At 39.5% G+C, this 27,991-nt stretch overlaps 1 protein-coding gene across 1 annotated transcript; it reads right to left on the bottom strand.

Annotated features, from left to right (window-relative positions):
• Nucleotides 1–214: 214 nt before the first annotated feature.
• On the bottom strand, nucleotides 215–27,991 carry LOC117501349 (serine/arginine-rich splicing factor 10-like). The gene is made up of 6 exons (XM_034160202.1): nucleotides 27,831–27,991; nucleotides 23,711–23,815; nucleotides 15,012–15,115; nucleotides 11,084–11,246; nucleotides 10,946–11,002; nucleotides 215–698 (listed from the first exon to the last, which is right to left on the bottom strand). The coding sequence occupies exons 1-6, from the start codon at nucleotides 27,893–27,895 to the stop codon at nucleotides 485–487; spliced, it is 708 nt and encodes a 235-aa protein (XP_034016093.1). The 5' UTR covers nucleotides 27,896–27,991; the 3' UTR covers nucleotides 215–484.

Here is a 27,991-nt window from a genome sequence, read left to right as displayed (position 1 = left end):
TTGTAACATCTGTAGATTGTGCTGTGTGATAACACTGCACATTTCAGAGTGGCCTTTTATTGTGGCCAGTCTAAGGCTCACTAATACAGATTTGTCAACAATATTTTAGAGAAATAAGTCTTTTGTGTATACAGAAAATGTTTTAGAACTTTGAGCACATGGGAGCAAAAACAAAAGTCTTGCATTTATATTTTTGTTCAGTGTATTTTGTAGTAAAGTTTTCAATTACCAACATATTTATTGTTAAATATTTTTCTGGTTGGGTTCAGAGAAACTATTTGTGTGTGTACAGGAGAAGAAATAGGAGAAAGTCCTCTTACTAAAGCACCTCAAAGAAATTTATGAAACCAAACAGCATCTGCAGCTTTCTAAAAAAAAAAACAAAAACTGTCCAGAAGACTTTATGTTCATATGAAAAATCTTTCACCCTTTTGTTCCTGACAAATGCTCAAACTTTCAGAGCGGTCTGATAGGAAGACAGAAGTTAACACTTTCTACCGCCCCCTGACTTGCGTCCAGACCAGGATCGGGAGCGGGATCTGGAGATGGACCGAGACTTTGAGCTGGAAGGGGAGTGCATGTCTCGCACTCCGCCCTGCGTGTAACGGGATGGCGACGCTGGGCCGGCTTCATCCCGATGACCTCCAGATCTGGAGCGGGATCGAGAGTGGCCTCTGGATTCTTTTCGCGGTCTCCGTCTGTATGTGAAAAACAAATTCAGAGAAAACCTGTGAGTGAGCTGAAAGAACAAATTTAAACAAAGCAACATCAAAAACTAGAAGCATTCAGAGAGTGCAAACCTCCCGCCAAGGCCACGGGGTCACTGACGCCATAGCATCTACACGCCGTGGAATCATTGAACCTAAAAAATTCTAACGATGTTTGCTCAGTAGTAAAAAAAAGTTTCATCTGCTGTGACTGGATAGCATGTATCCTTAGCGCTTGGCATCACAGTTTATTGCAACTTGCACCTTTCCCAGAAGCTACTGTCATTACAACATAATCTGTGTCCACAGAAATAACATTACAACCTTATGACATAAAGTAATATTTATCCTACAGTGAAACAAATAACACATTACCAATTTGATAATAACATTACATTATGAATGTCAAAATAACCCCTATCCTGCAATGGTGAAGAATCCTTTAAAAAAATTCCTGGATCCGGATCACCACTAAAATTTAATCACTTGTTCCTCTTGTCATTTCCAACCACTCCACAAAATTTCATCAAAATCTGTTCAAAACGTTTTGAGTTATCCTCCTGACAAACAGACAAACAAACGCGACCGAAAACATAACCTCCTTGGCGGAGGTAACAACATCCAATGCCAAAGGATCACTATTAAAGAAATGTGTGGCATTGGAACATAGCTCTTTCATTTCAAGAATAACTATCCTTAATTTGCGGTAAATTAACCATAAATCACAAATGACTGCATGAACATGCACCCCCTTTACTACAACACACCCACACAATAAATAAATGGACTTCATTTACAACCCCTGGCAATAATTATGGAATCACCGGCCTCGGAGGATGTTCATTCAGTTCTTTAATTTTGTAGAAAAAAAAGCAGATCACAGACATGACACAAAACTAAAGTCATTTCAAATGGCAACTTTCTGGCTTTAAGAAACACTATAAGAAATCAGGAAAAAAAAAAAAAAAAAAAGTTGTGGCAGTCAGTAACGGTTACTTTTTTAGACCAAGCAGAGGGAAAAAAATATGGACTCACTCAATTCTGAGGAATAAATTATGGAATCACCCTGTAAATTTTCATCCCAAAAACACCTGCATCAAATCAGATCTGCTCGTTAGTCTGCGTCTAAAAAGGAGTGATCACACCTTGGAGAGCTGTTGCACCAAGTGGACTGACATGAATCATGGCTCCAATACGAGAGATGTCAATTGAAACAAAGGAGAGGATTAACAAACTCTTAAAAGAGGGTAAATTATCACATAATGTTGCAAAAGATGTTGGATGTTCACAGTCAACTGTGTCTAAACTCTGGACCAAATACAAACAACATGGGAAGGTTGTTAAAGGCAAACATACTGGTAGACCAAGGAAGACATCAAAGCGTCAAGACAGAAAACTTAAAGCAATATGTCTCAAAAATCGAAAATGCACAACAAAACAAATGAGGAACGAATGGGAGGAAACTGGAGTCAACGTCTGACCGAACTGTAAGAAACCGCCTAAAGAAAATGGGATTTACATACAGAAAAGCTAAACGAAAGCCATCATTAACACCTAAACAAAAAAACAAGGTTACAATGGGCTAAGGAAAAGCAATCGTGGACTGTGGTTGACTGGATGAAAGTCATATTTAGTGATGAATCTCGAACCTGCATTGGGCAATGTGATGATGCTGGAACTTTTGTTTGGTGCCGTTCCAATGAGATTTATACAGATGACCTGCCTGAAGAGAACACGTAAATTTCCACAGTCATTGATGATATGGGGCTGCATGTCAGGTAAAGGCACTGGGGAGATGACTGTCATTACATCATCAATAAATGCACAAGTTTACGTTGATATTTTGGACACTTATCCCATCAATTGAAAGGATGTTGGGGGTGATGAAATAATTTCTCAAGATGATAATGCATCTTGCCATAGAGCGAAAACATTCCTTGCAAAAAGACACATAGGGTCCATGGCCTGCAAATAGTCCGGATCTTAATCCAGTTGAAAATCTTTGGTGGAAGTTGAAGAAAATGGTCCATGACAAGGCTCCAACCTGCAAAGCTGATCTGGCAACAGCAATCAGAGAAAGTTGGAGCCAGATTGATGAAGAGTACTGTTTGTCACCCATTAAGTCCATGCCTCAGAGACTGCAAGCTGTTATAAAAGCCAGAGGTGGTGCAACAAAATACTAGTGATGTGTTGGAGCGTTCTTTTGTTTTTCATGATTCCATAATTTTTTCCTCAGAATCGAGTGATTCCATTTTTTTTTTCCATCTGCTTGGTCTAAAAAAGTAACTGTTACTGACTGCCACAATTTCTTTTTTCCTGATTTCTTATAGTGTTTCTTAAAGCCAGAAAGTTGCCAGTTGAAATGACTTTAGTTTTGTGTCATGTCTGTGATCTGCTTTTTTTCTCCAAAATTAAACAACTGAATGAACATCCTCCATCAGAAGCTCAAAGCACTTTACAATGACGCCTCACATTCATCCATTCAAGCACAGATGTCAGGGTGCTACCATGCAAGGAGCTCACTACACACCAGGAACAACTTGGGGATTCAGGACCTTGCCCAGGGGCTCTTAGTAATTTTCCCAGTCAGGGTGGAGTTTAAACCGAGGATCCTCTGGTTTGAAGCCCAACGCTTAACCACTAGACCATCACCTCCCCAAAGCTACCTTCAAACATTTTTAAATACCATGAAACATTGAAATGAAAGGTTTTAAAACTTCTATCGAAGAACAATATTTACTGTAATTCAACCCTCAAGCAAATTTTGAAAAATTGTAATATTTTATCTCATTCATATTTTAGCTTGATACTGTAATTATTTATTAGCAGTATTACTGAAATAGGCAAATCTAATTAATTCTGGTTTCCTTCATACTCGCATATGATTATATAATACATATTTTCTATTCAAACAAATATAAAAAAAAAACAAGACTGCTAGGCGTAGCTGATGATCATTTCCAGGAGCTGTGAGACCATTTCATTCGATACAACTGAGTACCCAGCTACAGATAAATAAATAAAAACACTTTTACAGCTAGTAGGATGATTGATTCGAAAGAGAAAAAGAAAAATCCTGAGTACCTTTTGAAGTTCAGACAATCATTAAGAATTGGAAAACCGGACAACATATCAAGAGTAGACTGAACATGCAACACTGTAGACACACGAGGGACCAGACCAGAGAACTTCAGTCAAGTTTTAACTGTCGGAAAAATACCAGTACTGTTCGTTCAGGGAACACTGATGAAAAACAATTTAAAGGCTCTAAATATGAATTAGCACCTGGTCACATGAACAACTCAGAGCAACAAAAGGAGAGGCAAGCAAGCGGAAAACCATTTAGCTGTTCTGATCGACAACAAATACTGGAACAGGAGGACACTCGGCTGGATAATCCACCAGATCAGCATAGTTCTGATCCTGGACTCCTGCAACAACAACAGCATCAATGGGCCAGAAGAAACAAGCGAAACTACAGCACAGTTAATTGGACCACTGAAGAGGAAAAAAAGATCTTTCACTGCTTCACTTACTCAAGGCATGAGAAGTGGGGCAGAAAGAAAAAGGCAGTATTTGAGGAACGCATAAAAGAAGCGGATTTACCTACACAAAAGAAAGAAGCCACCACAACCGCAAAACTGGAATCGATCGCCTCACAGATCACAAAATATCTGACGGCTGAGAAAAAAAATAAAAAAAAATAAAGGAAGAAGCCCAAAAGGAAGCGATAAAAGACCATCAGTTGCTGGATAAAGAGAAGCAACTCCAGTTTAAAAGGAGTCAGAGTGGATACTGTTGTGGGCAAAGGAATGCCAAAATAAAATACCCCAAAAATCAGACAAAGAGATCCAAAGAATGGCAAAAACTATTCTACCACCACTGCCCAAATAAGAAAGACATCACTTGTAAGAATCTCACAACCCAAAAATCAAACTTTAACAAGAACATTTCTCGGATAATGAAATAAAAACGATGCAACAGGAGGTTGAGCAAATGATGAGACGGCATCTGCCCTCTGACACAACCCATTATACCACCAAAAAAAAAATGATTCCCCGAAAAAACAAACCATCCACTGCCCCCCGAAAAAACAAACAAACAAAAAAAAACGAGCAACTCACTGCCCCCCGAAAAAACGAGCAACTCACTGCCCCCCCCAAAAATGAACAGTTCACCAGCTCATCTACAAAATAATATACAGGTGCACACAGACCCAGAACAGCAGGAACGAGAAGAGGAATTGGCAAATAAGATTGAAGAAACAAGAAAAATAGACATGAAAGAGCGCCCAAAGCTGACTAAACTAAAGGAGAATACAAAATTTAAAAATATCCTTCAAAAAGTTAACATAGGACTGACCAAACTGGTCCCAAAAGGACCCACACTGACAGAGTTAAACTCTGTAAATTATGGAGCGGTATGGTACATACAAAGTAAATTAGCCCCACAAGATTTGGAGAGAAACGGCACCACAAATAAGAAAAAGAATACCATGCCACGATGGAAAAAGAAATTACAACAAAAAAATCAGCCACCTAAGAGCAGAGATCTCCCAAATGGCCACATTTTTGGGAAACAAGAACCAGAAAAAGTAAATCGCATTAAAAGAAAATACAATGTTGAAGACAAACTGCTAGGTGGAAGGCTGGCTGAACATCAAGCCTTAGTAAAAGCTTTCGCAGCACAAATTAGGAACAAAGACAAGAAAATACAAGCAAAACAGATGAACTATTTGCAAAAAATCCCAGACTAGTGTACAGAAAGCTGGCAAACGACACAATAGAAGTACATCAGCCACCTGAGAGAGAAGCAATTGAAAAATTCTGGAGACCACTCTTTGAAGACCCAAAACAACACCAAGAGGCTGAGTGGATTGAAAAAATAAAACAGAAAAACCAAGACAAACAACAAATGCCAGCAATTGTAATCACTGAAGAGGACATTAGAAAGAAAATGAGTGAATACAGTAACTTCAAGGCACCTGGCATCGACAAAATCCAAAATTTTTGGATGAAAAGACTGACAGCATTACACCAACATTATGCTGTGACTTTCACAAAAATACTGAACGGAGAAGAAGACACACCAGACTGGCTAACGACAGGGAACAAGCCTAATTCCAAAGACCAAGGAAACACAGCTTCCCAACAAGTACAGACCCATCTGCTGCCTAACAACAACGTACAAATGACTGACAGGAATCATAGCTGATGCCATTTATGAACATCTTGACACTGGTAGCTACCTGGAAAATGAACAGAAAGGATGTTCCAAAAGAAGATTAGGAGCTAAAGACCAGTTACTGACAGACAAAGTTATCCTTGAGGATTGCAAAACAAGGCAAAGGAACCTCAGCATGGCCTGGATTGACTACAAAAAGGCATTTGACAGTGTACCACACTCCTGGATCATGAGGTGCTTAGAACTCTACAACATCAATGAGGAAATAAGATCTTTCCTGAGAGCACAAATGAACAAGTGGAACACCACCATCACCCTCAACCACACAGAGGGACAACACACAGAGTTCAGAGAGGGATACTTCAGGGAGACAGCCTTTCGCCTCTCTTATTCTGCTTAATCATGGACCCGCTCAGCAAGATCCTGAAGGAGCATGACATCGGATATGACTTAAGTAAAGACAAAGGAAAGGAAAACCAAAAGCTTGTGAACCATCTGTTGTTCATGGACGATTTGAAAATCTATGCCAACACAAAAAACGAACTCACTCAGCTTGTGGAAACTGTCCATAAGTTCTCAAAAGACATTGGCATGGAATTTGGACTGGATAAATGCTCAAAATGCACAATGACAAAAGGGAAAGACAAAAACCGAAAACATACAATTGGATGAAGGGAGCTACATTGAAGATCTGGCTGCAGACTCCACATACAAATACTTGGGAATTGAACAAAGTAATACAATTGAGCACAAGAAAATGAGAAAAAAAACAACAAAAGAATACCTAAACCGCTTAAAAAAGATCTGCAAAACACAGCTGACACCAAAAAACAAGATCACAGCCATAAACCAGTTTGCAATACCAGTGGTGACCCATGGGTTTGGCATAGTGAACTGGCCACAATGTGAGCTTAATAAGTTGGACACAAAAACCAGGAAAATGCTCACCCTCTACAAAATCACATACAGAAATCAGTGCATGGACAGAATATATCTCCCTCGCAGAGAAGGCGGTATGGGTCTCACTGAAATCAACCAGGCCTACAGAGCATTGATAATAAGTATTGGACAGTACTTAGAGCTCTGAGGAAAACGTAAAAACGGTCACACAACACCAGGAGGCCATAATTGAACGGACCTCAATCACTAAACTGGCAAAAAAAAAAAACTTTGGCGGAGAACTTCTACAAGAAAGAAAAAGCAACAGTCTCATGCCTGCAACAAAACTTGCAAGACAGACCAGAGAACAATACAGCAAAAGAAAACATCGAGTGGACAGATGGAAACAGCACAAAAGAGCCGGACGTTTCCAAGAAGAACTCGAAAAGGAATACATCGACAAAGTTGGATCAATGCAGTGGCTAAAAAATGGAAAACTTGGTTTTGATGGAGAAAGAATTGATTGGAGCACAAGATCAGGGACTTTTAACAAATGGCTTCAAAAAAATGGCAGGGATCTCACAGAATGATAAATGCCGATTCTGTCATACAGCTGTTGAGAGTGTAAACCATCAAACTTCAGCATGCCAGATCCTCATGGCAGATGGGCATTATACATCCAGACACAACAAGATCTGTCAATATCTCCACTGGAAGGTCTGCAAGGAACTGGAGATGGAAGTCAAAGAACATGTCTGGGAGCACGAGCCAGCACCAGTCTCATCCAACGGAAAAGTTACGATCTTCTACGACAAAAAGATCCCAGCAGGAAGACACATTGAAGGAGGTGCAATCAAACCTGATATTGTCATCTGGAACAAGCAAGAGAAAACAGCCAAAATCATCGATGTGACAGTCCCCAATGACTACGGTCTGAATCGAGCTGAAAGGGGAAAGATCTCAAAATACCAAGACCTGAAAAATCACCTACGAACAACATGGTCATTGAAAGACATCGATATCATCCCAGTTGTGGTGGGAGCAACAGGCCTGATGAAGAAGAACCTGAAGAAATACCTTGAGGCAATCCCCGGTCACCCAAGTGCACATGAGGTTTAGTTGTCTGCAATTAAAGGAACGATCACCATCTTGAAGAGAGCCCTCGGATACAATGCCAGATCTGGTTAGGATAACTATAGAGCCTAGAGTGCAACTTTAGACCCCAGGTTTGGGGCCCATTGCATTCTACTAAAAAGACAAAGATAAATGAAAAACCAAAAGACGAGGGAAACCAGCAAGACACCCATGAGTCTGAAGTTACACGCTGTGGTCTAGACATGGGCCAATAACCAGTTTCATGGTATACCGCGGTATGAAAAAGCCACAGTATCAAAACCACTAAAATTTTCCATTATACTGTCCCTACAGTATGAGCGGGTTATGAGAATTCTTGACAGGCAGAGCGGACGCGGCCGCTGCCACCCTTCCCCCTGGCGCGCACCTCTGTCTCTGTTTACAAAACAGGCAGCTAACATTAGCTAGCTCTGCATCATGGCTGAAGGAGGCGAAGCCTGCACTGAACTTTTCCCTCCATCTAAAAGGACCAAGTCTGCCTTTTCATTTTATTTTCAGCGAAATAGCCCTTCAAACCAAAAACGGTGGCAACAAAGCACCGCAGCTATGGCCTGTGTCGGACACGAAGTGATTCAAGATACCCGCAAAGGATTACATAGAAGGAGTAAACTTTATCCCATCTTTGAAACCACTGAGAAATACAAGGGGTGGACTCGAGTCGTGCTTGTGGTCGTCCAAATTTCTCCCACAAAGATGTCAAGGACAAATACATCTATTCCAAGCACTTTGTTGGTGAAGCTGGGCGAAGTATTGAGCATCCGGAGTTCCAGATGTTAATCCAGCCACGTTTCTCCCTACGCAAGTAAGTCATGTTTCCTATGGGGCAGATGCTACATGTCTAAAAGACAGACGATCATTTTGGTATTTTCTCTAACTTTATCAGTGGCATAGTGCTTGTAGCGGTAGACATCGCATCAATTAGTGCACCTGAATCATGCGCGCTTCATATGCAAATAGCCATAATGTTGTTAAAGCACATTTTAAAGCTATACATAATACCATGAAACTGTGGTATTTTGCCCACGGTTATCATACCGTCCAAATCTCATACCGGCCCATGTCTACTGTGGACACAAGTTTCCATACATCTTGGCAAACAAATGTATAAATAAATTATCTAAATTCTGTTTTTATTCCTCATGTCAGATTTTCGGTGGGTGAATTTTTTCCAGTTCTTATGTCTGCAACTGTACCTTTTTGCCAGATCCTACACCAGCAACATGGTAGAGTGACGGAGAGAGAAACATTGCCAAAGCATCTTCAAACCACACTCTGGTTCACCTTCTACATCTCTGACACAGGTCAGTTAATTGTAGGGATGGGTACTGATAAGAATTTTTTGATATCGATGGCATTATCGATTCCGCTTATTGATCCGATTCCCTTATCAATACCTCCTGTGAATTTTCTGTGTACTAAAAGTACGCTTTACAGGTTTTCTATGCCAACATTTTAAATTGGTCACTGGATCCATGATCTCTAGACATGAATAAAATCTGCAGTTTTTGTCAAAAGCATTTCCTTTCAGGCATTTTGGCATGAATGTCTCTCCATACCTCTGAGCTGAGCTCAGCCGGCTGCTGCACATCAGTGCAGGACGTCTCATTTTGGGAGGAAAAACACGGTTTGATCGACTGCAGCTTGTTTGTATTACAACATTTGAAAAGAGGTGTCATTTGATTTAAACAGTGTTTTTCTCTGAATTTATCAATTTAGACTGGACTCTATCGTTCTAATTTGACTCGGAAGAGAGCCGCGCAGTGTTTGGAGCTATGTGAACAGAACGGAGGATGATTTTCATTTCTTTCTTGCAACAAGACAGGAGTCCCAGTTAGTGACTTTAATCTGCACAAAAGTGACTCATGATTGACATATTCAGAGATGAAGGTGGTGAGAAAAAAAAAAAAAAATCTGAAATGCAAAATTATTTACATAAAAATTTTTGAACTCTAGAAACTCTAAAATGCAATCTGGGGCTATTCCAGACAATAAACTGCAGTGAGTGCAGCATCCATTTTGGTAATAAAAAGAAAAAAACATTCCTTGTTCAAATTCATTCCAGTAGTATTCTGCTCTTATTAGGATGCAGCAGTTTTCTAGCTTTGGTAGATAATTCAGGAGGAAATCACAGAAGAAATTAACAAACTGAAAATATGGTTTGACCGAAACAAATTGTCACTGAACTTAAATAAAACAGGGATGAAGTGGAGGTGTCACTAGGTGTTCACAGGAAACAGTTATTTATTTCTATATTTACTTATTTATGTTCATTGTTAGTTGTTTTTTTTCTTTTCTGATGTGTTTTGTTTTATCAGGTTCTTTTTATCTCTTTCTCTAAAATTGTATTGTAGCATTATTAGTTATTATTACTATTATTGGTGTTGTTGCTATTATTATTAATAATATATAAATAAAATAAAAATATTACAATTTGTAATACATTTGACTCTTTTACGACAACAAACGCTGAGCTATTAATTATACAGAAAACAAATGCACACAAACGTGCTGACAGCTGCAACAGCTTAATGCTAACTTTAACATTGAAAATGCCATAGACATGCTAACACATTAGCATCAGTCCCATTTTTAAGTTATAAAATACATCTATCAACTGTTTCAGAAGACCATAACAGGTCGGTTTAACAAAAAAGGTAAATATTACTCACAGACATATGCTCTTTAGGGTTTTAGCGGGGAAAAATTAAGAGAAAGTGAAATAAAACAAAGAACCAACAAAGCAGCAGATCGAAGCACTGCTTCATTGGTTGAAGGTTCAAAGCAAAGTCACGCTGCAGAAACTGATGATTACAGACACGCTGCAGGGTCTGTAATCAATGTAGAGCAATGATCATTTTCCTGACAAACACCCCAAAAATAACGGCCGAGCTGAAGAACCGATAAGGGAATCATTAAGCAAAAAGGCTATTGATGTCGATTGACAAAATCATTTCTTAACGATACCCGAAAAGAACCGGTTCCCGATACCCATCCCTAGTTAATTGTTATCCCAGTGCCCCAAAAATATCTAAAAGTTTCACCTGTCATCTTCACGGCTCCGACTTTTTCTTCTTCTTCTGGACATCCGTCCACGAGAGCTGAGGAGGAAAACTCATAATTCAATGAGGTGTTTACTGAGAACTCAAAATGCACCAACAAGCTCCTTACTTAAGACTTACTCTCGAGGACTCTCAGATCGGCGGCGTCTGCGATCATATGATGGGCTACGTGATCTGTATCGCTCAAAGCTGCGGCTTTGAGAGCGTCTGCGTCGCTCATAGTCATCATATCGCGAGGATCTGCCCGGAGATCGCCGTTCCTTTGCCTTCATCTGGTTTGGTGCTGGTCAGAGACAGCATGAATACAACACAATATATAAACTTTCCACCATTATTACACTCAACAAAGGGACTCTGCTGTTACCGCAGTTTAATTCTGTTAGCACAAATTACTCAAAAACAGCTTTATTAAATCTTTTAAGACACAGTTGTTGCTATAAGAAAAATAGCCCCCCTAACATATCAGGATAATCTGTCAGCTAATTTATAACCGATGACCATTGGACAGAATGAGTCACATGACTTCATGAATTAAATATAAGCTGGATTTGAACAAAGGTGCAAATCTGACAAACTGTTGGCCCTTAATATAGTTTTGTATCACAATAAATCAAGTTGGTTTTTCAAATATTCACAATATGGTTCTTTCGGAAAGTATTCACAGCACTTTGCTTTTTCCACATTTTATATTACAGCCTTATCCTAAAATGAATTCATCCCCCCCAAAAAATTCTATATACAGTACCCCATAATGACAATGTGAAAAAATTTTTTTTTAACCCCTTAACACCTGAATTTATATAGCTGTATATAAAAAAAAATGTTTTGTGTGTGTTTTTGCCTTTAAGTAGATGGTAAATAATGTTGAGATTATTAATTTCACTTTTGCACAAAAAATAAATAGTAATTTGGTATTTTGGCAATAATTTTTGTTATAATAATAATAATGGTATGTTGCAAATTTGCAACAACAGGCATACTGGTCAATTTGGTATGTTGCATATTTGAGTCAAATATTGTAGCATATATGCGACAATAGACGTTAAGGGGTTAAGATTTTTTCAAATTTCTAAAAACAAAACATAAAACTAAGAAATCACATGTACATAAGTATTCACAGCCTTTGCCATGAAGCTGATAATTGAGCTCAGGGGCATCCTGTTTCCACTTATCACCCTTGAGATGTTTCTACAGCTTAATTGGAGTCCACATGGGGTAAATTCAGTTGATTGGACATGATTTGGGAAGGCACACACCTGTCTACATATATAATAGGAGTATTAACAACTCAGTCACCTAAGTCCAGAAAGGGCCGAGATGGTGCAGGTTTTCTTTGCAACCACCCACTGCACCAGGTGATTTCACTGATTAACTGATACCATCGTTAATCAGTGAAATCACCTGGTGCAGTGGGTGGTTGCAAAGAAAACGTTTTTTTTTGTTTGAGACAAAAAAAAAAAAAAAAAAAAAAAAATCTGAAATGCAAAATTATTTGCACAAAAATTTTTGAATTCTAGAAACTCTAAAATGCAATCTGGGGCTATTCCAGACAATAAACTGCAGTGAGTGCAGCATCCATTTTGGTAATAAAAAGAAAAAAAACATTCCTTGTTCAAATTCATTCCAGTAGTATTCTGCTCATATTAGGATGCAGCAGTTTTCTAGTTTGGCAGATAGTTCTGGAGGAAATCACAGAAGAAATTAACAAACTGAAAATATGGTTTGACCGAAACAAACTGTCATTGAACTTAAATAAAACAGGGATGAAGTGATGAAAAAGTTACACAAACTTTACAGAGGATAACCTACAACAGGAAAAACAACATATTCAATAACAGGTTAATTCACAAAACAGATCAAGCCGATACACCTCAGAAGAGCAACTTTCACCCCTTCACACAACGCGAGCCCTTTCAATTTTCAAGCGAATTTCTCCTAAATAAATGTAAATTTGATGAATACACAAGAATCATCAACAGAATGTGACACCCGTGACGTGTTGAAGTATATTTTAGTGTGCCGAGGGTTAAAAAGAAATTAAATATTTAATGTCAAGGATTTGAGAAACATACTGGATGATTATCATCCTTGTTTATGCATAGTACAAGTGTTATATCTTATTACTGAGGCATAGTACCTTGGTGTTTTCTGTTTTTGTGTTCAAATAAACAGCATCAGCAGGACCCTAGAAGCAATAAAAAAGCCTGCAGAAGCATTATTCTGTGCCACCAGCAGGTGGCAGTGTAGTTTACCTTTCTGTTATTTTCAGAGAAAAAAAGATTGTTGCATTGTTTAATGATGTTGAAGTTGTTCTGTTGTTGTTCTGATGTTATTTCCCCAAAAAAATATTTTACTGAACTACTTTACCTGAAAATAAATGTCTTGTATAAATTCTGTTACATGTCTAACATCATGCACTCAAGGGAGTGCACAGAATTTAAGAATCTCAAAGTTAGAAAAGATCAGTCTTTAATATCTGTCATGCCAGCGCATGAAGCGCATGAGCAGAAACATTTCTTGAATAGCACAGTCCCTGCAAGACTCTAATTTTACTTTCACTTCGACCTCCATGACAGGACTGTCTTGAGGCACAAATCTGGAGAAGGATACAAAAACATTTCGGCTGCTGTGATGGTTCCAATGAGCACAGCGTCCTCCATCATCTGTAAATGGAAGGTCAGACGCACCCGGAGTCTTCCTAGAGTTGGCTGCCCGTCTAAACTGAAGGATTGGGGGAGAAGGGCCTTAGTCAGGAAGCTGACTAAGAACCTGGTGGTCACTCTGTCAAAGTTCCACCATTCCTCTGTGGAGAGAGGAGAACCTTCCAGAAGGACAGCCATCTCTGTAGCGTATGGTAGAGTGGCCAGATGGAAGCCACTCCTTAGTAAAAGGTACATGGGAGTCCACCTGGAGTTTGCCAAAAGGTACCTGAAGGACTCTCAGACCATGAGAAACAAAACTCTTTGGTCTGATGAGACAAAGATTGAACTCTTTGGTGTGAATGCCAGGTGTCATGTTTGGAGGAAACCAGGCACCATCCCTACAGTGAAGCATGGTGGTGGCAGCATCATGCTGTGGGGATGTTTTTCAGCAGCAGTAAGTGAGAGACTCGTCAGGATTGAGGGAAAGATGAATGCAGCAATGTACAGCGACATCCTGGATGAAAACCTTCTCCAGAGCGCTCTTGACCTCAGACCGGGGTGACGGTTCATCTTTCAGGAGGACAATGACCCTAAACACACAGCCATGTTATCAAAGGAGTGGCTTCAGGACAACTCTGTGAATGTCCTTGAGTGGCCCAGCCAGAGACCAGACCTGAATCTGATTGAACATCTCTGGAGAGATCAGAAAATGGCTGTGCACCGACGCTCCCCATCCAACCTGATGAGGGTGCTGCAAAGAGGAATGGACAAAATGACCAAAAGATAGGTGCACCAAGCTTGTGGCATTATTTTCAAGAAGACTGGAGGCTGTAATTTCTGTCAAAGGTGCAACAACAAAGTATTAAGTAAAGGGTGTGAATACTTATGAACACATGATTTCTTAGCTTTTTTATTTTGCGTAAATCTGCAAAAAATAAAAAATAAACAAACCAAAACACATTTTCATGTTGTCATTATGGGGTGCTGCGAGTAGAATTTTGAGGGGAAAAAATTTATTTACTCCATTTTGGAATAAGGCTGCAACATATAATATGGAAAAAGCGAAGTGCTGTGAATACTTTCCGTACGCACCGTCTGTAAACTCACAACGTGTACAAAATATGCTACATAGTATGAGCCAGTGAACACCATGTTTGCTAAAATGATACAGTGATTACATTTTGTGCAATTAACTTCTCCATTCAATCACAGGAACTGGACAAAGTCCAGAACACAGTCACCAAACAAGCAAACTATTAAATGCAGCAGAACCTGATGCTCTATTCCTCACAAAGAAATATCATTTTTCTCTGAAAGGACAAATTAAATAAAGCCATGAAAGCACATGGAGAACTAATGACTCTACAGATGAAGGCAAACTTAATAAGTAGTAGTAGAGCACTTACTCTTTCTGTCGCCTTGAGCAAACTGGATTTCAATCTGCTGGCCACAAACTCGCTTCCTGTCCAGGCTGTAAAGAGCATCTTCAGCATCACGCACATCCTCAAATGTGCTATGTGGTTAAGGAGGTTTGCTTTGGGTGGAATTAAAACAGACCTGATTTGATAGAAATGCTGATCATCGGCCATAGTGGATTATTACTACTTTTAAAGCTTATACAGAGAGCTAAAGTCAGTGTCCCCAATTCTAACAGGATATAAAGAAAATTTTATATTTATATTTACACACACACACACACTAAAACCCAGCGAATTTTGCCAATTATAATCGAAATCCGCTATATGCATAAAATGGACAAAATCTGTTATTTGTATGTAATGGATTAGTTTCAGTCAGGAGGTGCCAAACGATCTATGGGGAATCTCCAGCACCAATTAGGCTTACGTATTTCCCCGATTAAACACCTGGACCCATATCCACGAAGCACCCTAAAGCTAGAGTCCCTTGATACAAAGAGTAGTGACATGATGAGTCGAAAAAACAGTTACGCAAATCATGGTGCCATCTTGGGGCCAAAATAGCATTCGCTGTTAATCTATCTGCATATAAATCTAGCTATTTATCTATTTGCTGAAAATGCTGGGTTGTTGTGCATTTGGAGGCACAAATAGACACAACAAGGGCTTCAAGATGTACAGATTCCCTTCAGCTCTGAACAGAAGAAAAATTTGGGAAAATAAAGTCAGCTTGTGGGATGGAAACGTCAAAGTTTTGAGAGGTAAATTTAGTGTTCAGTCCCACATACAGTAGAACTCACCTAAACAGTTACCGTATAAACAAGATATTTGCAATCACCAGTCAAAAAAAGTCCCAAAGTTTGTGTATTGTTTTCCATGTAATAAAGACTGTATATAACATTTTGTGTAACTGATTTTTATCTCACATCGTATAAAATTTCCTGTCCAATCGCACTGTATTTCCGTTAAAAGCCACTCTCATGTGGGACTGGAGCCATTTCTGTGATCAAAAGACAGAGTGTTTTTTTTTTTTTACAGCGCTCAGACTCAGACCTGCTGCTTGACATGCAACCTGTTAAATCAGACAGTGCAAAAAGTTGTGATTTGACACTTTTCTGCTTCACTCTTTCTTCTCATATTTTAATAGGTTCTGCAGCGCGCATGCCGATTACATTTCAGGATCACATACGTTTGACAGAAAATTCTGCAAATTTACAACACGGAGTCTGAAAATGAGGAAATTGTACAGCTTACCTTTGAAATGGAAGTGATGATTGTAGAAAGAAAAGCTTGTTGAGGGTCAAATGAGTCCAGAATAAAGCATAATTCAGAGACTGAGAACTTTAAAACTGTCATGCACATCACTGCTTGACAGAGTTAGAGCTGCAGAAGCATAAATCAGGCTTTAAAATTCATTAAATAAATCATCATAAATTGTAAATTTATGTAAATTTGATAGCGTAACTATTTTTATAATTATTTAAATGATAAAAAATATGTTGAAACATAAAAAAGGTTCATTCAGTAGTTCAGCACAGTTGGCCCCAATATGGCACCATGTTCTCATTTGACGCTACTCTCTCAATAAAGGGATGCTACCTAAGGCTAAAAGCAGCTCCTCGTCATGCAGCAGACAACTGAAACAATCTTTCAAATGTTGATACAAGCATCAAATTTGGGAAAAAATACTTAGACATTACTCTTTTCAAAAAAAAAAAAAAAAAAAAAAAAAAAAAAAGCAGAGCGTCCACTTGAGTCTCCAGTGCTGGCTAAAGGCGCAGAATTTGAAAAATCTACCCAAACATCCCTATGTCTGTTCTGTTTATTTTATGGAGAAAAAACCCCCACACCACTGGATCTTTACCCAGAGAAATGGTTGGACTATAACGCTCAGTTTAAGAAGCCATAGCGGATGCTAGTGAATCAAACGGGTAAGCTGTGTTTGTAGCGTAAGCTGTTATCTAATTTACTCATTTTCTGGTGTTTGATACAACCAAGCACTACATGAAATAACACCATATGTATATTAAAGTTCCGTAATCTTGGTATTACGGTGGTACTACTTGTTGGGTAGTATTTTAACTTGATTGTGGTTTTATATGAGCTTCAGCGCTATGAAGCTCGTAGTTCCTCATAGCCAAACTGCCCACGCCAAGTAGACAAAATAGTTAAAAATAATCGAGGGCCACTTTTTCATGTCTTCTTCCCACTCTGTTATGACCCGTGGGCGAGCCAGAGTCGTTCCTTTGAGCTTTTCAAAAAGGTTTTTGTTTCTACCCATGGAATAGCTTCCATTGTTCGATATTGAAAACACCGCTCACCGGAAGTCCTATGACAAAATGGAAATGCCTGTGTTGTAAAAGTGGGCGGGGCTGAACAAGGTGAACAGTTTATTTTACTTTACAACCCCAATTCCAATAAAGTTGGGACGTTGTGTAAAATGTAAATAAAAACAGAATAGAATGATTTGCAAATCCTCTTCAACCTACGTACTCATATATTCAATTGAATACACAACAAAGACAAGATATTTAATGTTCAAACTGATAAACTTTGTTTTGTTTTTTTTGCAAATATTTGCTCATTTTGAAGTGAGCAAATATAACATAATAATAATAAGCTAATCAATATAACTAAGTGCCAACATGCTTGATGGATTGAGTGGTGTTTATAAAAGAGGAAGCTGACATTTTTCAAGAGTGGCAATAACTTATGCAAAGTTTCTATAATGACTTGGAATGGCATTTGAGTCCAGAATGTTTTTACAACCTTAGACCTCAACAGTTTTTAGAAGGACTTGACCCTTTTTCATGTTAATTTCATTATTTTTTATCATATGTTGTTGTACATTCGGCTGCTCCCGGTTTTGTTTGGGGTCGTCACAGCGGATACAGCCAGATCCGCATTGGTAATTGGCACAAGTTTTGTGCCGGATGCACTTCCTGACGCAACTCCAGGTTTATCTGGAGAAATACACACAGCCGCTAGTGTTCCAAAGAGGTTTCCCATCCAAGTACTAACCAGAATCCTGCACTGCTTAGATTCTGAGATCTGACAGGATCAGGCTGACACAGAGCATACTGGCTGCGTTCTTGTTATCATATACACACTATTAATATTATTGTTATTTTATCATTTGATTTTTAAATGGACCACAATAGAAATAAATGTATTCACTCGTTTGTGTCATGCATGTATTTTTCTAGTTTTTACAATTATACTATGTACTTACACTGAACTTGTTAAATAAACCACACATGCATTTAATATACACATAATCGGCATGCGGATGAGGTACATTCAAACATTTTGAAGCTGTGTAAATATTTAGTTTTACCAAGTTCCATCATCGTGACAAATCATTTTCACGATTACACATCTTAATGCAGTTCAGGTTATACAACCCCTGGCAAAAATTATGGAATCACCAGCCTCAGAGGATGTTCATTCAGTTGGTTAATTTTGTAGAAAAAAAAACAGATCACAGACATGACACAAAACTAATGTCATTTCAAATGGCAACTTTCTGGCTTTAAGAAACACTATAAGAAATCAAGAAAAAAAGATTGTGGCAGTCAGTAACGGTTACTTTTTTAGACCAAGCAGAGGAAAAAAATATGGAATCACTCAATTCTGAGGAAAAAATTATGGAATCACCCTGTAAATTTTCATCCCCCAAATTAACACCTGCATCAAATCAGATCTGCTCACTGACATTGACCCTATGCCATGACATTGACCCTATGTGTCTTTTTGCAAGGAATGTTTTTGCAGTTTTTGCTCTATGGCAAGATGCATTATCATCTTGAAAAATGATTTCATCATCCCCAAACATCCTTTCAATTGTCCAAAATATCAACATAAACCTGTGCATTTATTGATGATGTAATGACAGCCATCTCCCCAGTGCCTTTACCTGACATGCAGCCCCATATCATCAATGGCTGTGGAAATTTACATGTTCTCTTCAGGCAGTCATCTTTATAAATCTCATTGGAAAGGCACCAAACAAAAGTTCCAGCATCATCAGCTTGCCCAATGCAGATTTGAGATTCATCACTGAATATGACTTTCATCCAGTCATCCACAGTCCACAATTGCTTTTCCTTAGCCCATTGTAACCTTGTTTTTTTCTGTTTAAGTGTTAATGATGCCTTTCGTTTAGCTTTTCTGTATGTAAATCCCATTTCCTTTAGGCGGTTTCTTACAGTTCGGTCACAGACGTTGACTCCAGTTTCCTCCCATTCGTTCCTCATTTGTTTTGTTGTACATTTTTTGATTTTTGAGACATATTGCTTTAAGTTTTCTGTCTTGACGCTTTGTCTTCCTTGGTCTACCAGTATGTTTGCCTTTAACAACCTTCCCATGTTTGTATTTGGTCCAGAGTTTAGACACAGCTGACTGTGAACAACCAACATCTTTTGCAACATTGCGTGATGATTTACTCTCTAAGAGTTTGATAATCCTCTCCTTTGTTTCAATTGACATCTCTCGTGTTGGAGCCATGATTCATGTCAGTCCACTTGGTGCAACAGCTCTCCAAGGTGTGTTCACTCCTTTTTAGATGCAGACTAACGAGCAGATCTGATATGATGCAGGTGTTAGTTTTGGGGATGAAAATTTACAGGGTGATTCCATAATTTTTTTCCTCAGAATTGAGTGATTCCATATTTTTTTCCTCTGCTTGGTCTAAAAACGTAACCGTTACTGACTGCCACAATCTTTTTTTCTTGATTTCTTATAGTGTTTCTTAAAGCCAGAAAGTTGCCATTTGAAATGACTTTAGTTTTGTGTCATGTCTGTGATCTGCTTTTTTTCTACAAAATTAAACAACTGAATGAACATCCTCCAAGGCCGGTGATTCCATAATTTTTGCCAGGGGTTGTATGATCAGTTGATTTCACTGTCTGTTCATAACTGGGAGCGCAACTCGCATTTGTTTTTTTATTTCCCCTTCCCATTTTGTGACAACCAATAAGTTCTTACTTAGCAACAGGGTGAACCCCACCTCCTCAAAGATAAAAATTTCTGTCCCCTCCTTGCTCAGAGTTGCTCTCAGACACCTCTTAAATCTCTCATAAGCCTCGGTCTCACTGAATAATAATCCATGAATAATGAGCCACGCACGGGTGTGGCAGGGATTATTCAAAAAATGATCCACATTTTAAGATATTGCATATCCGCTACTAAGGTTCCTCTATGTGACTCTCTGTACCTCACATGTGCCACGTATCAGCCTCTTGTGTGCCACGACCAACCTGTCATTTGAGCCCCGTTCAGCTTTGAATGGTTCGTGTCGCAGCATATGATCCACGTCAAGCCACATATGATCCATGCAGCGCTATGTAAATGTGACGTTTGTGCATGTTTAGGAAGGGTTTGGTCCAAGCCTCCAGCCCTCCCACACTTGGTCCCTTTAAAGTGTGGGTTTTTAATTCACAGCATCTATTCTGGACAGTCGCCTCTGCGCTTCTTCTCACTGGCTTATTTCTTCCGCGGCTTTGACACCGTGATCCAACTTTTAACTTTGTGTTTGTCCGTTAATGTCTGCAAAATCACTCTTTTGCACGCTGGTGTTCTGTGTTCCTTGACAGTCACCTCTGCGCTTCTTCTCACTGGCTTTATTTCTTCCGCTGCTTTAAACACACAGTCATTTTGACACCATGATCCAACTTTTAACTTTGTGTTCATCTGTTACTGTCTGCAAAATCACTATTTTGCGAGCTGGCGTTTTGCGTAAATGCTTGTCTTGAGTGCCAGTCATTGAGTTGGCGCACACACACACAGCGGAGCTCATCTGATCCATTAACAAGATGTTAAATCTATCATAAACATACTTTTACAGCTGCTTATAAGAAGAAATGAACATGAAACTGTTTTAGCAAGCTATTACAATAAAAACATTACAAATACTTACCTTTTCAGGTGTTCCAAATCCGTTCTCCACCTCAGTGCACGACACAGGGGGGGGGGGGGGGGGGGGGAGGATCCAGATGAAACAGTCCTCTGTGATTCCAGAAGTGATCTGAGGTATTTTCAACTGCCAAGCTCTGACAGAAGATAGTGCGCGAGAGGGCGGAGCCTGTCCAAAATAGCCTGTCCGGTCCTCGCAGCTGCCAGGTGCTCGAATAATGGGCTTTTAACAGCCTTGTCCTCACTACAAACATGCCTCTAAAATCCTCGTTTGTCTTCGTAGTAACCCATACACAAACTGCCCCATGCTGTTGTTGCTTAATTTTGAACTTCTTGAAATTAGCGTCACGCTCAGAGAGGAGTCTCATCAGCCGAATATTCTGCCTCTAAGAGCCTCTCAGAGCCACTATTCTCCCAGGAAGGAGTGAAAACATAAAAGTGACAAATGACGACCCTTGCGCCTCGCGGTCGCCGTCATTTAGCAGGTTTGTGTCAGGCTGAGGGGAGGGTCCATAGTCACGCAGAGGCCACTGATCTAAAGTGGTTGTCTTTGCTTCCCCACGCCTGGGGATATGTGTATTTTCACGGTCTTTTAATCAAGGAAATACAGTGCCTGCTTTCCTCGAATCGGTGAGTGTCAGTACTGAACTTCATTTCATACCTGTTACTGGGCACGTCCAGACTGCTCTGTCCAGTACATGCGAGGGGTTTTTAATGGAAACACTACGATCAGACGGGACGTTTTTGTCAGATGTGCGCGAAAATCCGTTATACAAAATGCGGTATATACAGTGTTTATTACATGGAAAACCTAAAACTTTGAAAATTTTGAAATCATAGGCCGTAAAGTGCTAAAGATAAAACGTCAGCAAAGAAAAACCAGGGCTGCTGCTGCCCTAGAGAACCCAAATCCCAATCTGACCTTTAAATGCCACCACTGTACCCGAACCCGCCTGTCCCGGATTAGCCTCAGCCATAAGCGGGCCTGGAGTAGACGTGGACACCATTCCTAACAAATCTTCGCTTGTGAAGCCAAGCCAAGACACGGAAAACCCATACAAAAGCACTGGAGCGTTTGCTTTTGTTCGGTGAGTGAGAGTATCCGGTTTATAAGATGACAGTTTAGGCAAGTTAAATTACCGTTTGGGTGTTTATTTTTAACAATAATTTTGTGCAAGAGATAAAGTATGTCAATCATTCAATCAATTTTTTTTATATAGCGCCAAATCACAACAAACAGTTGCCCCAAGGCGCTTTATATTGTAAGGCAAGGCCATACAATAATTATGTAAAACCCCAACGGTCAAAACGACCCCCTGTGAGCAAGCACTTGGCTACAGTGGGAAGGAAAAACTCCCTTTTAACAGGAAGAAACCTCCAGCAGAACCAGGCTCAGGGAGGGGCAGTCTTCTGCTGGGACTGGTTGGGGCTGAGGGAGAGAACCAGGAAAAAGACATGCTGTGGAGGGGAGCAGAGATCGATCACTAATGATTAAATGCAGAGTGGTGCATACAGAGCAAAAAGAGAAAGAAACAGTGCATCATGGGAACCCCCCCAGCAGTCTACGTCTATAGCAGCATAACTAAGGGATGGTTCAGGGTCACCTGATCCAGCCCTAACTATAAGCTTTAGCAAAAAGGAAAGTTTTAAGCCTAATCTTAAAAGTAGAGAGGGTGTCTGTCTCCCTGATCTGAATTGGGAGCTGGTTCCACAGGAGAGGAGCCTGAAAGCTGAAGGCTCTGCCTCCCATTCTACTCTTACAAACCCTAGGAACTACAAGTAAGCCTGCAGTCTGAGAGCGAAGCGCTCTATTGGGGTGATATGGTACTACGAGGTCCCTAAGATAAGATGGGACCTGATTATTCAAAACCTTATAAGTAAGAAGAAGAATTTTAAATTCTATTCTAGAATTAACAGGAAGCCAATGAAGAGAGGCCAATATGGGTGAGATATGTTGATGCAAAAACGACTGCTCTGTAAATTACACCTCTATATTCAGAGAGAGAGAGCGAGAGAGAGAGCGAGAGAGAATGCATGGGGGGGTGTTTAACTGGACCTTCAGGTAAGTTTCATTTCTACAACCTGGTGTATAAGGAAAAACAGTTTAAAATGGTGGTTGGGGGAGGGGGAGAGGAGGAATGATGATTACAATCTGACCTTTGAATAAAAGTAGCTACCAAGAACCCAAAACAGAAGGGAGAAAAAAGTTTTTCATACATCAAGTAATTTATGGGATCAAGATTACAACTGCACAAACAAATCAAACATCATTGAGTGATAAAACTGCTTTGGTTAATTTGTAGATTTGTCTTGAGAGGATACAAAATAATTCAGACTCATTACCTTGCTTCACCTTGAACTTCATCTTGATCTTTACACTCTTTAACCGATTCCAAGAGACACTTGGGTTTCCTGCTTGCCTTTTCCTCCCAAACCTCTTTTCTTTAGCCCATTCTTTGCCGCCATATCCAAGCTTTGTCTCCGTGCCCTTTTTCGTCTTCGTGCTTTACATTCTCTTTTCAACCTTTGCCCTCCCTCTGCTCCTGAAGGTCACTTGTCTTTACAGCTACTCTACACGGGTCTTTGTTACTCTTTGTGGCGGTTCCACAACTGGATGCTTTTACATTTTCTGAAGCAATAACAGAGAAATTAATGTTAGATATTTAATCATATAATGTGCAAGAAAAAACAATTATATAACAGCATCTTCTCACTGAAAGAAATGAATAATCCTTTTGTCAGCATGACTACAAAACTTAATTAGGAAAGGATATTGTATGTATGCAAATCCTCTTGGTTGACGTGTATAGAAGTCAAGTGGGATGTAGACATCTACTATGGGCCCATAGCGGCCAAACTCACGCCGCAAATCCTCAGGCCTGAACACCGTAAATACAAGTATGACTCAGCTGTCCACAAATGTCAAACTTACCAGTTACCTACAACAATAACTGACATACATCAGGATGAGCAGCTGATCAGTGTGCAACAAGGACAGTTCACTCAAAAATCTCATCTTTGTTTCCCCAAACTGTTACAGCCCTTAAAGTAGACCTGCATTGAAATAAATGCAGTCAGATTTTTGGACCAAAAGATGATATATTTACACATAAGATCCTTCTGAATGTAATAAAGTAAATCTGCAAGCTAAGATGTCATTCAACGGAGAAGTCTTCATTTAAAGAAATGACAAATTTACAGTTAAAATTTGGCCCTTCCGCAAAACTGTCATCACATCTGGGACGTTGCTGAGGCATAAGAGAGAAGACACTGTCCCAGCATGCATTGCACGCACCAACTGTAATTTGTGGATTTACATCAGTTTGCATCTCTTACAAAAGCACCTTTTTATTGTCTTATACAGAAGGATTGACTTTTTTTTAAAACTTCATATTGTCTTGCGGGACATTTGGTAAGTATACATTTCTTTATTTTTTCCCGAAAATTACGCCCATTTGATTGAGTGGTGTCGCATTGAAAATCTACTGTCCTCCTTTAGCCTACTGCCATTTTGAGGTTGTTTCTGATTGTTTTGCCTTTAGACTAGATCTGTATTCAATCATATTTCCCCGTAAATTGGTAAATTATTGGTGAGTTTTATATTATCTTGCTCTAAGACTGAATGTTTGTGGACTGCATAAAAATGATATTTTCGGAACTTTTTGCAATGCAAGTAGGATCTTCATGATCAATGCAGCTGCAGTATGAACGAACAGACGGAGGCACTCCATGCAAGCCAATATTTTCATTCATAAGCGTCTTCAATCAATCAATCAATCAATTTTTTTATATAGCGCCAAATCACAACAAACAGTTGCCCCAAGGCGCTTTATATTGTAAGGCAAGGCCATACAATAATTATGTAAAACCCCAACGGTCAAAACGACCCCCTGTGAGCAAGCACTTGGCTACAGTGGGAAGGAAAAACTCCCTTTTAACAGGAAGAAACCTCCAGCAGAACCAGGCTCAGGGAGGGGCAGTCTTCTGCTGGGACTGGTTGGGGCTGAGGGAGAGAACCAGGAAAAAGACATGCTGTGGAGGGGAGCAGAGATCGATCACTAATGATTAAATGCAGAGTGGTGCATACAGAGCAAAAAGAGAAAGAAACAGTGCGTCATGGGAACCCCCCAGCAGTCTACGTCTATAGCAGCATAACTAAGGGATGGTTCAGGGTCACCTGATCCAGCCCTAACTATAAGCTTTAGCAAAAAGGAAAGTTTTAAGCCTAATCTTAAAAGTAGAGAGGGTGTCTGTCTCCCTGATCTGATCTCCCTGGTCTTATAAATACATATCAGCTATTTCTTTCTGAGATTTGACCACATTTATTTCAATGCAGGTCTACTTTAACTACTGATGTTTGGATTCACCAGTTACTGTTTCTTTGTAAATTTCCAAGCTCAAAACCATTTTTAGTCCAGCAGCTTTTGTTTCTTGGGTTGAACCTTTTTCCACATGCTTCTTTACAAACTCTCTCATAATTAGTAGTCCTGGTGGCACACCTGATTTACAAAAAGAATTCCGGAAGAAAATCTTGAAAAATACAGCAATTTAACAAAGATGATCAAGTTCCAGCTCCTGCTGTCTCTATTTTACATCACTGTAAATTCAATGCTTGAGTGTGGAGCTGTTGGTGAGATAAAAGATTTGAAGAAACCACCTTTGACAACCATGTTCCGTCATGGAAGTGGCTATTCATATGTAGCTGTATTAATAGCTCTAAATTCCATTCATATGTAGTGCAGCTTGTTATGGTTATGGTTTGGAAGCCAGTTTTGAGTTTATCAGTGCGCATGCACGGAAAGCTAGCTAACACTTCCAGTTCACAGGTCAATGCATACAATCAAACTGCTGACGCTGGTAAGAAGACACTGTTTTTAAAGCAACACAATGGCTTAAAGAGCCAAAATAAGTTATACCTGGCGTGCCCAACCAGCCGATCGCGATTGACCGGTCGATCGTGGGCTGAGTTCCAGTCGATAGTATGGGGGAAAAAAAAATAAAAAATCTGTCACTACACTCGAGAGGATTTAGTGCTGCTATAACAGACTTTGATGCAGCAGGTGGCAGCAATGCACCAATAAGGATGACGGCTGCCAGAGAAGCGCTCTTCTGTGGTGGAAGAAATGAAAAATTCTAATTTTCATCCTGGATTATTTTTTCATTTATTCAAATGGCAAATCCATCTGTCTTATCTGCAATGTAAATGTGGCTTTACTGAAGAAAAGGAATTTGGAGCAGCATTTCAGACATTTCACAAGAAATACGCTATGTAAATATGCTAACCTGGCTAAATCCCTTCTGCTCGCCGGGACAGTCCAGGAATTGAAAAGCCGGCCAGCAGCACAACGGTCCATAAATACAAAGAGTGATGAATGTGGCAAACAAGACTGCAGTGTTCTGTTCGGGCCAGGAGTCTGAAGATGCATTTATTCTTTATTTATTTAGTTTTCTCTGTTTTCCATGTGTGGAAAATATATATGTGGACTGTATATCATCCAAAGTGTCATCACTCTTCAACCTGGAGTAGCTGCACTATTGAAAATGAGATCCTCACACTGAAAAATGACACTGAGCTCAAACCCAGAGCAACACCTAACATGAATGTCAAAATCTGGAATCTAATGCAGAAAGAGAGTGCCTGAGAGTCTCCTTGTGGCTGCACTCAGCTCCTACCGCTCGGACTATGACAGACCAGCTTCCTCCTCTCAGTGCCAGAAGACCGACGAAAGTAGGGAACAACTTTTCCAACTTGAGGCCAGTCCTAGGCCCACTTGTGCTTATTCTTTTCCGCCACGCACATTTACCTTAAAAATGCATTATTATTGTTAAAACCTGCAAGAAAATAGTATTATATTGGTGCACAATATATTGTGAATGCACTATGGCATTCAATATGGCTTGGTAAATCTCGATACACTGTCAACTTTAAAAGTATTTCTCAGTTCAGAAACGTTTGGGCACTCTTGAGTTACCCTGTAGGCAAAAACAATATATAAACAGTTCAAAAGTCAGTATGTTTATTCATTTATTTTTTTCGTGCATTTGTTTTGTGTTTGTGAACCCAATACAGGTGAGCTGTTAGTTCCATTAATAGCTATAAATATAATACAGCGATAAACTGTGACTATTAATTCTGTGATTTACTGCTTTTGGATTATGACCGTGTTTTTTTTTTTTTTTTCAGTATTTATTTTTCGTGTGTTTGTTTAGGTTTGTGTAATGTTTATGAATGCAACAAGGGTCAGCCGTTCCTGTAACAGTTTATAAATATGATACAGAGATAACCTGTGACTTCTAATACTGCAATTTACTGCTTTTGATAAAGATGATGACCGTGTTTGGGATTTTATCAAGTGTTTTTTTTTTTTCCATGTATTTGTTTTGTGTTTGTGAACGCAATATGGGTGAGCCATTAGCTCCATTAATGGTTTATAAATATAATACAGAGATAAACCATGACTTCTAATACTGCGATTTACAGCTCTGATAAAGATGATAACAGCGTTTGGCATTTTTTTTTGTGCGTTTGCTTTGTTTGTGTTCCTGGGAATGCTGGTTTGTATGACTTGACCTTTGAACTTACCCAGCAGCCCCTGCGGCACTTAAACTCGAAACGGGCTTGGTTAATGTAGTTTCGTTAATAGAAGTACACAGCCTCATGATCACGGGACCTAAAGTTCACTAGCCACTGCCTTTAGTTACGGACAATTTATGGACTTTTATAAACTTAAAAGAACACAATTTATTTTACACTGATGGCATGCTGGAAGATACATCTACGAATCTGCCACATTAAAAACATCAAGAGAAAGCCGGGCCAAATCTGATAAGCTAACCGCTAGCTGCTGCCCCTAGATAGCTGCTTAGGCTGCAGCGCGTTAATTGTGGACTCACCTCGACTGCTCGGAGATGTTACGCACAAACAAAGATGTAGTTGGGGGTCTCATGTATTTGGCCATAAAATAACACTCAGCCAGCAATTTACACAAAACCACAGAACACAAGGAACCCCACTCGCGCTTCTTCTTCTTCTTCTTCTTCTTCTTCCTTCGAGT

The sequence above is a fragment of the Thalassophryne amazonica genome, chromosome 20, assembly GCF_902500255.1.
Source record: "Thalassophryne amazonica chromosome 20, fThaAma1.1, whole genome shotgun sequence".
Lineage (NCBI taxonomy): Eukaryota > Metazoa > Chordata > Actinopteri > Batrachoidiformes > Batrachoididae > Thalassophryne > Thalassophryne amazonica.
Note: the sequence above shows the minus strand (reverse complement) of the source record. Positions and strands in the feature narration are given on the sequence as shown.